At 46.9% G+C, this 11,447-nt stretch overlaps 2 protein-coding genes across 7 annotated transcripts in view; both read left to right on the forward strand.

Annotated features, from left to right (window-relative positions):
* SPAG16 (sperm associated antigen 16) overlaps positions 1-2,704 on the forward strand; it is a 348,220-nt gene extending 345,516 nt beyond the window's left edge. For both annotated transcript variants that reach the window (XM_421865.8, XM_040703739.2), the window contains exon 16: positions 2,369-2,704. In XM_421865.8, the coding sequence (XP_421865.5) occupies positions 2,369-2,589 (221 nt within the window). In that variant the 3' untranslated portion in view covers positions 2,590-2,704. The remainder of the gene's footprint in view (positions 1-2,368) is intronic.
* A 76-nt stretch (positions 2,705-2,780) lies between these two features.
* The window catches only part of VWC2L (von Willebrand factor C domain containing 2 like), a 39,391-nt gene continuing 30,724 nt past the window's right edge, over positions 2,781-11,447 (forward strand). Inside the window, exons 1-3 of one of the 5 annotated variants that reach the window (XM_025152406.3) lie at positions 2,781-2,894; positions 3,685-3,733; positions 5,651-6,117. In XM_025152406.3, coding sequence (XP_025008174.1) covers positions 5,707-6,117 — 411 coding nt within the window. In that variant the 5' untranslated portion in view covers positions 2,781-2,894; positions 3,685-3,733; positions 5,651-5,706. Of the gene's footprint in view, positions 6,118-11,447 lie in introns of all 5 variants that reach the window. The other 4 variants (XM_426552.7, XM_004942464.5, XM_004942465.5 and 1 more) reach the window with 4 other exon arrangements.

Genomic DNA, 11,447 nt, shown 5'->3' on the forward strand with positions numbered 1-11,447 from the left:
TAATTCTGCATTACCTGCTGAGTGCAGTGGATTTGCACAGACCTGCCCTACCTGACAATTTACCCAAAGGTGTAAGAAGGAACAGTTATCTCTGGGCTTCTGTCTTGCTCTGAGTGTTCTATCAAAGTGCCTTTGTTAGTGCGTGAGGAAGCATCCTTCATCAAAACAGGGCTTTGCATGACAATTATGTAATAGGTTTTGTTTGGCTTCCTCATTGGAGAACGTCTTGAAAGAGCAATAAAACACAATTTCTTCTCAAAAAGAAACATCTCCTTTTGGAAGGAAAGGGGGGAGTAAATTTACATTATAATGAGCAAAATGTTATGGGTGCGTAGATCAGTGGTGACACAATGGGTATCAGAACACGATCTCATTTGGTGCATTCTTCTCCCCTCTCTGCCTGTATTTGCAGTGCATCCTTCAGCTACAGAGCAAAGAGTTGCTGTGCTCTTAGCCAGCAGCAGCAATGCATCACAGGGTGGTAGGCACCAAATGCGTGGGAGATGAGACACTACTCCTCACCAGGGCTGCCCTCTGCACCCAAGCCCTTGCCCTGGCATGGCGAGATGTGACATTTGCTGTTGCACCTCATAAGCCACTGGCAAGCTGCAGTCGTCCAAGCCTTCCTTTTATTTTTGTCTCCCTCCTGTCCTTTTCTGTTTTTAACAAGCACTTCGTTATGGCTTTGAGGAGGCTGAAAGTGACATTAACCCCCTGCCCAGCTGTTGCGATGTCAGGGCTCCAGGCAAAATGGCATTTATTTGGCTCCTGGAGAAGTCATCCCAGCGACTGCCTGGAGAGCCTGGCTGCAAGTGAAATCCATATGCAGTGCTTCTGTCAGCAAAGACTTCCTGGAAGAGAGTTTGTAATAAATATTCACATCTGCTGCTTTGGACACTCTAATCCATCCTACAGATCTTTGCTGTGTCAGGCTTTGTTCTAGATGAGGAAACTGGGTAGTTGTAAAGGTTTGCAAATAGGGCATATTTATCATGGTTAGCTCTACCTTCCAGTTGCCTTTCCTGCACAGGCATCCATGACTACACTAAGCATAATGCGTGATTAAATATTCTCAATGCATTTGTGAGCAGCTTTAGACTATGTGTTTCCTTTGAGAGATGGAGAAGTGGCGTTGGTTTGCTTCCCAGGTTGTCCAGTGAGCCAATGTGACAATCACTGTTGTGAATTAGGCTGAGCGGAAGGACGATGTGTTTCCTGGATGAACATGTTGTATGGTCACAGCCAACGCCGTGGCTTGCATGGGATTCATGCTGAGAGGACAGATTCTTCCCGACTAAATTCTGATAAGTTCCCATTGGCTTTTTGGTGAATTCCTTACGTGACTAAAATGTCCCAAATCGCTCCCATTTTTCACGATCTTCCCCAAAATGATGGCCTTAGTGTCCGATTGACTTTGTCAGTGTCAATATTGGTTATTTCTCTGCTGTTGGTATCTTTGCTTTCAGAAGGAAAATACTGATACATGAAAAGAGCTGTAATAATTTGAAGGGTATATTGAGCTTGCTCCCAACAGAACAATGCATTTGGCCAAGGTCATGACTGGATCTCTTTGCTGGGAGGACCACATCGGCTCCAAAATGAATGTGTCGGTCCTTTCTTTTTTTTCTTTGATTTTTTGGTTTTTGTTTTATTTTTATTGTTGTTTTTTTTTTCTGCATGTGGCACTCATGACTATTACAGTTAGTTTCCAAAAGGAAGGAGCCTGTATCTGGCAGCAGGGTAAATAAATGTGCTAAACACATCACTTACCACCTGGTACCCCTGCTGGTATTTAAGTCGGAGGACAACTGACTTTGCATCATTGGGAGTGATCAAACCTGGGTCTGTCTGGTTTGTCAGGAAGGACATGGAAACTGGAGACTCTTTAGAACCTTTTTGACTTAGTTAGCTCTAGTTTTGTCATAAGGCTTTTCCATAAGGCTCTGAGGGAGCAGGGCATTCAGTTCAGTTGGATGCCCAACCTCTCTGCAATTTGGCTGAGAACTGCCCTTTCCTTTAGGGCAGTGCTGTCCAAGAAGAGCAACGTAACAGTATGATTCTGATACCTCCAGCTATCAGCGGAGCATCTGCTTCTCTGCTGCTCAGCCTGCATGTCAGAATCTGGCCCTAAATAATTGCACCCAAGTGGAATAGCTGTGCCCTTAATGAGTAGCGTACCCAGGTCTCCAGATATACTTAATCACTCTGAATCCAATCTCATTATCATTGATCTACTCAACTCTCCCATCGTTTATCTCCGCAAACGGGGGCACACAAGATGTGGTTCATCTTTACACTGCTCAGCTCCAAACTTCAGCACCTCTGCCCTTGCCAAACCCGCTAACTTTGCTCTGTGTTTCCACTCCAGGTTGTGCCGTGGCCGTGGCGAGCAGCGATGGGACTGTGAAGGTTGTGCAGCCGGGGCTGGGCCAGCTCCATAGCCTGCAGGGCCACGGCGAGACAGAAATGCAGAGCGTGGCCTTCCATTGCCCGGCAGAGAGGCTGCTCTCGGGGGCTGCCGATGGCACAGTCTGCCTCTGGACCTACGGAGCCTCAGCCTCAATGTTTTCCATGGAAAGGACAGCATAGCAGAGAGGGCTTAGCGAAGTGTTTCCGTAGTTAATGTTTGCAGGGAGCATAGTTGCTCGAGAGGAGTGTTACTCTGCGTTTTAACCCAATAAAAGCCCCGGTTTGGCTTTCTTTACGTTGTTTTCCCCAGCATCCAGCATCCCTCATTCGGTCGCTCCGGCAGAAATAGCTTTACAATGACGCCTAATGACAGAGCAGCCGAATTGCAAGGAGATCGATTGTGAGCGTATCGCAGCGGAGCCACCAGCGCACGGCTCCCCAGTTCCAGCCTGCAGGAAGACGGGAAGTTTTAATAATGCAGCAAGGTGGGATTTTCGATGCAGCAACCGCTCGGGCTGCCGCCGGGGCAAGAAGGAGGCCGAGTTGGGGAGCGCAGCATTGACGGCAGTGGGATCACCGCAGGGCTGCGTGCCGCTCCCCGCACCGCGGCCCCGCAGCTGGATTCCTCTTTTTTTTTTTTTTTCCCCCATTCCCTCTTTTTATTTTTATTTTTTTATTTCTCACCCACCCTCAAAGAAATTTCTTTTTTTTTTTTTTTTTAAGATTAATTATTATCACTAATAGAGGGCGGGGTGGCCATGCCCTTCCCCAGGGCTGGGGAGTCCCCGCAGGGGAGCGGGGCCCGCCAGGCGCCGGGCTCCTCTGCCCTCCCTTTGCCTGCCCGCCGCCTCGCCAGCCCCCGCGCCCCGCTTCTCCCCCCTCCTTCCCCGGCTGTGGCAAATCCTGCACTGCAAGAGATCCGCTGGGCATAGGGAGGGGATCTCTCTGTTGTTGTGTTTTTTTTCTTCTCCCCTCCCTCCCCCGTCTCCCTACCCTCCACTTGAGACCTGAGGAAATCCAGCCCAAGTTCTCCGCGATGACTGCGCTGCTGGCATCGGGGTATCTCCGCGGTATCCCTGCCTCTGGAGTGCCGCGCTGCTGCTCGCTCTGAATCCTCGGCGCCGGGTGAAAGCTTAATTCTCATGCCGTGGTTGCTGGGCTGCCGCTTTCCTGCGTTTTGCGATGGGAGGTGGAGGAGAAGGGATTGTCCGTGAGTCAACGCTGAAAATGTGATTAGGAGGAACTGCTTTCACTAATTTTTGTCTAACCTTTTAGTCCATGTTGGCCTGTGACCCCTCACAGCTTTCAGATCGAGCCTGATTAGGTAAGTGTGAATTATTCACTTGGGGTGAGGGAAGGTGGAGGGAAGCGTTTTACTCAGGCACCTAGCGATGGTCCTGGCCCCTCTCTGATTGGAAATGATGAGAAAGTTGGGCTGTAAACTAATTGCAAGCAGAGTGGTGCTTGTTTACTTGTTGCAGTCTGTCGGTGCGAGCTGTCTGCAGTCTGTCTGATCTCCAGGATCACCGCCTGGCAGTTGCCGTGGGACAGCTCGGATAGCCACAGGCTGTAGGAAACACCGTGCTCTTATTTATGAGCTTCAGAGAACTTTTGGTTTTTAATTTGGAGAGCTCCCTCCTCAAACTTCGGCACCTTCTCTCCATTGTTTCATGTTTCCCCGGACGTGAATTACTTCATTTGCTCCTGCTATGTTGTGTTTGTTTGTTTGTTTGTTTCCTAATTACCCACCAATCTGCAGTATTGCAACCTACCTGTAGCATTTAGGCAGGCATCCACTTTGGAGCTGGGTAAAGCAGTATGAGCCTCCCAAATCCCAAACAGTACGTTACAATAGGTGCTGCTGGCCGGTGTAAGAAGGTGCCTGGTCCTTGTGCTGGGAATGCAGCTAGCACTTCAATTAAGAAGATATCTTTTGAATTTGATAAAGCTTGTGTAATATCCGGTGTCTCCCTCTGTTGTGGCTTTGGAAAAACTGCTTTGTCAACAGGATCCCTCAACTGCTTCTCCAGGAGTAAAGCGTGCTGCCACTGCTGCTTTTCTTCAGCTAAGGAGAACGAATTGCTCAACATCTTCAGCCTGTCCAAAATTCCAGTGCTGAAGGAATACCCCCTTGGGGTGGAGGGGGGCATGTTTGGCTGTGCGTGTAGACAATGCGCGTTGTGCACTGTGCGTCTGCCTGTCCACAGACAAGCCATGCTTGGTGAGTGCTTCCCCTCCTCAATACAGAGCTAACATCTTATCTCACTGAAAAGTTTGCTGCGGCACTTTGCCCAGTCCTCCCTAGAGGGGTCAGAACCCACCGCACAGCTGCTGCTCGCGGGGCCGGGCAGTGATGTGGCACAGCAGGCAACCAATCGCACACCCAGGGATGCATGGAGCCTCACTCCAAGCTCAGCCCTGGGGCCAGGCAAAGCTGCTCCCTCTGCGGAGCTGAGCACAGCAAGGTCGGGCTGTGCTGCAGCGCTCCCGAAGTTTTAGTGAGGTTCCAGCCACGATTCAGCAGCTCTGCACACCATACAGGCATTTAGCATCCTGCTCTCAGCATTTCTCCAAGGGAAGCACCGGAATGCTGAATACTGGAGGAGAATCGCATCGTGTGTTTGGTCAGGATCATACAGACCTGCTGCTGACAGCCCAGGCAGCCCTTCTTCGTCTTCCTAAATGCTGCATGTGAAACTGCCGTTCCATCTCATGCAACGGGTACAATCCAGCTCCATCTTCTATGCTGGACGCAGATCTGCCTGCAGAGTGTGCTTCCCTTGTTCTTCTGCCCCCCTTTGTTTGATGAAGAGGGCTGAGTGCCACACAGAGCACGGAGGGACGGTGGCCACATCTGGAGGTCAAGGCCATGCTTAAGCTGGGGTTCAAATCCCTCCGGGCTGTCCATCCCCATGCAACTCCAGGCAGCTGCTCTAAGTTCTGGTGCAACAGAAAACTCTGCACATGAGGGAAATATAAATGAGGTGATTCTCTGAGCCACCATTTGTATAGAGATGTTTTGTGGGGATACGCTTACAGAAGTGTGTCTAATTTATGTATTTCATATGCTTTATTCTCATTACACATAACTCAGGAGAGGCTTATTCCAAATGAAACAGTGATAGCTATCTGCACAGTTTGAAAGCACTGATTTATTCTTTCATGCTGGTTGAAGGTATAGCCCTTATTAGTCGATGTTCCTTAATACTTTGAGTTCTCACTTAAAAATGTTTGCTTTCAGACCACGACACTGGTCTCCTTATGGAAGCAGCTGTTTCTATCCGGCCCTGAGATCCCATGGAGAAGCTGAGGAGGGGGATGGCTCTTCACATCCATGAAGCCTGGATACTGCTGTTTGTAATCCCTGGCTTGGTCACACCGGCTGCCATCAACCACGAAGACTACCCTGCCGATGAAGGGGACCAGACCTCCAGCAATGACAATCTGATCTTTGATGACTACCGAGGGAAGGGTTGCGTGGATGACAGTGGCTTTGTGTACAAACTGGGAGAACGGTTTTTCCCGGGGCATTCCAACTGTCCCTGCGTTTGTACTGAGGATGGACCTGTTTGTGATCAACCCGAATGCCCTAAAATCCACCCAAAGTGTACAAAAGTGGAGCACAATGGATGCTGTCCGGAATGCAAGGAAGTGAAAAACTTTTGTGAATATCACGGAAAAAATTACAAAATATTGGAGGAATTTAAGGTATGAAATACTTTTTTTTCCAGGCTTTCATATTAGTGTGATAGAAGGATTGCTGGGGACTCTCAGAGGCACTCAGTATTTGCTTACTGCTGATAGCAAAGATCTTTTCAGCTGCGATGGAGGTCAGGCTAATGCAAAAGGTGCCACCTTCCCCCTCACATGCACTCAGATCAGCCAGAAGTCCCCAAGCAAAATGCTGATCCTCTGAAGCTGTGATGCTGGACAACTTCCCTGGCTGCTCACAGCATGAACTGGGCTACCAGGGGAGTCTGTAAAAGTAGTGGTAAACCAATGCTGGGTGCTCTTTAATAACCCCTTTTCCAGTTTGGATAACAAAATATGATGGCAGTACTGAGAGTTGTTGCTCATAACCGTATGAGAATGCAAGTAGGTTGCAGGCTGTGTGGAATGTTTTCATTGCAAATGTGGTAAGGCTGTTCAGAATGGCAAAATATTTATAGTGTGTTGACCATCTCAAGTTCTGAGAAGCAGGAGGCTCAGTTACAACAGTAGAGTTCCTGTTAGAAAAGTTGTGAAGAAACCCTTTGGGAATGTGTTGTGAAAATGAGACCAGATTTCAAAAGCCATTGCCCTTTACACAACCTGCACCTCTCAGAAGTTTGATTACACGTTTTCAATTCTGCTAAGGAAAACAGCATGTCACAATGAAGGATGAGGTCTGTAAAGGCAACAGGTATACACAAGTTTGTTCTCCCTGGTCACATGGCATTAAAATTCATACCTCCTTAATTAACAGCAGCCTATAACTCTTTGTGGCTGTATGCCCAATCTCATTATACATTGCCAGTGTGTTTTCATCTCTGACAATGAAAATGCTTCCATATAGACCTTAGTACTGTGCAAGTTCTTGTAGCATAGATTGTAATTCCCTTTTTCCCAGCTATTCTTTTGTGAAGGTAATATTTAGTCTTCTATCATGTGTAGTTTACCTTCATCTTTTGCTATCCATCTGCAGCTGGAATCGTTCAGTGTGGCCAAGACAATCTAGAGCCCTAAACAAGGCAAAACAAATACGTGAGGATCGTATCCTCAAAGGCCATTCTGCTCACCTTGTTCTCTGCTTTGCAGAGGAGCATGCAGATGCTGATCTTGTGAGCTGCTTAAATCACAATTTCTTCTTGTCCTACAAAGGCTGTCCCAGTTTCATCCCACAAACATTGTTCCCCAGTGGTCTTACATCCCACCGCGCTGTCATTCTGGCGTATGATTGGGAAAGTTGCAAGGAGTTGTTTTGGAGAGATTTTAGGAAAGCAGTGGGAGAATATTGAGATGGACCTTCTCACTGAAGTACCCCTTACACATGAAGAAAGTTCAGAAGCATTAATCACTTTACCTACAAGAAGTAACTCCACCTGGTAAAGGATTAAAAGGTAGAGAAGTGGAATTTATGGATGTTGTGTTCAACAACTGCAGGGTATTGAGTGGGAGCAAAGCTCCAGTATCCTCAGAAAAGGGCAGAGTAGGTGGTGGCCCATCTGGTCTGGGACTACTGTGGGATCCTTCAGCTTTAGCTCCATTCGTGGTCAAGCTCTTCATCTTGACCTGTGTTTTACAGAGAGCCCGATGCTTTGTGCAACAGGGCAGAAGCTGATTTTGGGGGGAATCTATGTGTTTAAGTAACTCTTGCTCCTCTTAGAGATTCAGGCAGTGGAAAGTCAGTGTGCACTTCCAAGGGTGTTTTGGGGGAAAAAAAATATATGAAAAAAAAGAACAAAGAGCTTCCAAGATTCAGAAAATTGCTGCTCTGAAGGGAAACACTGACTTCATTGAAGTATTGGGTTATTTCACTGTTTGCTTCAACAGAACTAAGATTTTATCAGCCTATCTCTGTAGAAGAAATCCTGAGCAGTCCGTAGCTTTTACAGGCTCTGAACTCTGCTATTCTCTCATCCTGGTGGATTTATAGGATCTGCAAACGTTCTGGAGTCCATTCCTCACACACTGACCTCTGTCTTTGCCAAAGAAGAGAGGCTTTCTCCAGTCATTCCAATTCAAAACTAGACTGCTTCCAATGGAAGTGGAGTCACTGGTGTTATAGAATCACCAAGGTTGGAAAAGACCTCCAAGATCACTCAGTCCAACTATACACATACCACCAATATTTCCCCCTAACCCATGTCCCTTAGTACAACATCTAAACGTTTCTTGAGCATCTCCAGGGCGGTGACTTCACCACTCCCTGGGCAGCCCATTAGAGCTTTCATTTGAAAACCTATTGCAAGTGTCTTTCAGCATGTGTGTCTGCATACAAACATTCATACTTGCTCTATTACTGTTACCAGGGCTGACTCATCATGTAGAAATTTTAGCTGCTTGATCTCTGCACAAATTAGGATTATTATTTTCTTGAGGAAATTGGTTTTCACTGGGACATCAGAATTGGTGAGATGTTTCCATTTGGGAGAATTTTCCCATCTTGTTTTTGGGTTTCTGTTTAGGCTTAGGATGAAAAATCTGAATGTAATTTAATCTTTTTATTTTCTTACCACTGACAGGAGCTGTGACTATCTCAGGGTAAAAGAGTACTTCTAAAGACCCGTTTCTTAAAGAATTAGTTTGCTTTTTTTTTCTAGTGGGCTGATTTTGTACCTCTAATCTTTCTGACTCACAGTGATCATAAGCACAAAATATAAACACGACAACAAGCCATCCAGCTGAGACAGCTGTCCAAATGTTTATGCTTGTGCCCCTAAATCATTAACACGTACCGATGAAATGCTAAACTGAAGTTCAGTTGTAAATCTAAGCCCATTAGAAGTCACTCTGCATGCTTTGTAAAACCTCATGTCCCTTGCAGATGGTTTAGTAACCCCATGTAGGATCTTCATAACCCTGTGATCGGTCCTAGGAGATCTCTGAGGGCTTTGGGCTCCAGCTGCCTGGATGGAGCCTGCTTGTCCCCTCTGTTTGCCTGGGACTCATCCATGCCTCCAGCTGAGGCTGCAGGCAAAGGAGAGGGCTGGTTGCTTTTATGGTGATCTCTTTCCCAACCTCATTTTTCACTTCTCTCCTTGTTGGCCTCAAATCTGCTCTCTTAGGTCTCCTGCAGTCCTTCCCGGAGCAATCATGGGGTGATGGCAGTCTAGGGGTCAGTGTGAAGGATGCTGTAAGTCTCAGGTGCTGTGTCTGTTTTCCCCAGAGGAGTCTGGTGGTCACTCATGGGGTCACTTTGCAGCCTGCTTGAGTTTTGATTTCCATCCTGCAGGTTAAGGTCCAAGTCCCGAGAGCTCTGCACTTGCTTGCAGTGAGGTTGCCAGCCCTCCCCTTTCTTCTAGGGAGAAAAAAACAAGCAAATAGCAAACCATAGAGCAGTCTTGGCTATTGGGAGTGCACATGGCTGGGTGTTAAATGAATCTTCCCAGACAGTAGCTTATGTAAAGTAAAGGAGACAGCGTCCCGCCAGTGTGATGAATGTTCGCTGGCAGCTGATGGAGAAATCGTGCAAATGTCAGTGAGACAACAGCTTTCCTAAGTGCTGATTAGTTTTCACTCAGCTGCATAACTTACTGCCAGAAAAGCGCGTGCCTACCCGGATTAATAAATGCAATTTATGGCCTGGGTGAAGGTACATTTGTAGCCAGAGCCTTTGGGAAATTCTTAGTTTGTCCATTTGCAAAGTCTGTAATCACGTCCTTGTCTCCCACACCCTCATATCCAGCCTAACCATCCGTAGACCTCTGTGAATACGTGGCAGAGTGCCACTGCTGGGAAGCGGGTGATGAGTTCACAAGAGATTGCCAAGCTGACATCTTGAAACATTCTCTTATAATTTTGGGCCGTGCAGATGGGAACTTGCTTCTTGTCCCGGCAGGTTAGGTGCTGCTGGTGACACAGCTTCCTCTAGCATGATGCCATCCTCAAAGTCACCAGCAGAAGTCTTGTAGCCACGGGTAGTAGAATTTCTCCATTTGCCTTCAGGTGAGTTATCCTTTGTGGGGGAAGGGAGAGCTTTGGGCATCCCAGCTTTGCCAGCTTGGTAATGTTTGTGTCTGAAGAACAATGGCTCCCTTCAACCTGCAGTTGTGAACTTCGGCTTGGAAGCAGCTCTGAAGATCAGGGACATTTATTGAGTGCTTCTTCTTCTTTCTGACAAACACAAAACTGCAGTTTCTTGCAACCATTGGCTTTGGCAGTGCTTAATCTCTGCTGCTGCCTCTCTGCTGATGGCCCTTCCCAGGCTGCACCTTCTTGTTATCTCCCCCCTTCACTGCTCCCCTCCCAGCCCATGATAGTTTAGTAAACCCAAGTAGGGTTGCCCGAAACCCCGTATGTGATGCCTGAATAGTTTTGCCTTGCATCAAGCACAGGTGTGGCCCATTGCCCAAGGGCAGGCCATCGCACTGTGTAGGGAAAAAAGGGAAGGGGCAAATTTTAGCTTTGTTCTAGGACAAAATCTCTGCTGACTTGAAAAGAGACAGGACTCCGCTCCTGGAGTTCTCCTTTATTTTTCTTTCTCGTGTTTCCTTCCAATGTATCTTTGTCTGCAAATCACCCGTAATCCTCCAGCCGGGGCTCCTGTATCTCGCTGACTTGATGTCTTCTTGAGCAGCACTTTGCACAGTAGGGACCGCAGCTCTCGCAGGGATCATCAGGTTGTAATCAGAATCCAAAATGAATGAGGGACTCTATAAGCACGGCATTATTGTATACTAATTCTCAGCTCATTATGAAAAGCTCTGCTTTGGAACAGCGGCTCCTCCTTCTCCTTTGTTAATGCTTTTTAAAAAAAATGTTTTATTAATGCAATTATATTAATAGAACTTAACAAAATAATACCTTTTCATCAAAAGGCGTTAGCGGAGTCAAGAGTTGATTCAGCTGCCATCCCAGCATTTCTCAGTCCCTGAAAGACAGTGTGTGCATTCTGCCACTGGATAAAGGCAGGCCAGGAAGACTAAATGATTCTCCAGTCAGTAATCACAACCGCATGAGAGAGCAGAGGTGTAACAACTTCTGTCTGAGAAGCTTCCAAAAGAGCCACGAAAGAAAAAAAAAAAAACAAAGTAGGGAGAAAGGGAAGATTCCTGATGGAGCCTTTTGCTCTCATCCACACGTTCATTTTCCTGGTGCATCTTGGAAAGCGCTCAGATCATGGTGAGCTCATAACTGCAAGAAGGAGCATTAGTAAAACCTGTTGGTAGTAGGTAAGTAGTGATCCAAATCAATAGTGGTTTCTAGATCTTCGCTCATAAATTGCAAGACACCAATTACTAACCCAAGCCAGCATGGGGCCCTTATTTTAATATTAGCATTTTTCTCTCTGAGATATATGCAGCAGTTTTGTTTTTCTTTTCCTATTATGACTCAAA

This window comes from Gallus gallus, chromosome 7, assembly GCF_016699485.2.
Source record: "Gallus gallus isolate bGalGal1 chromosome 7, bGalGal1.mat.broiler.GRCg7b, whole genome shotgun sequence".
Classification (NCBI taxonomy): domain Eukaryota; kingdom Metazoa; phylum Chordata; class Aves; order Galliformes; family Phasianidae; genus Gallus; species Gallus gallus.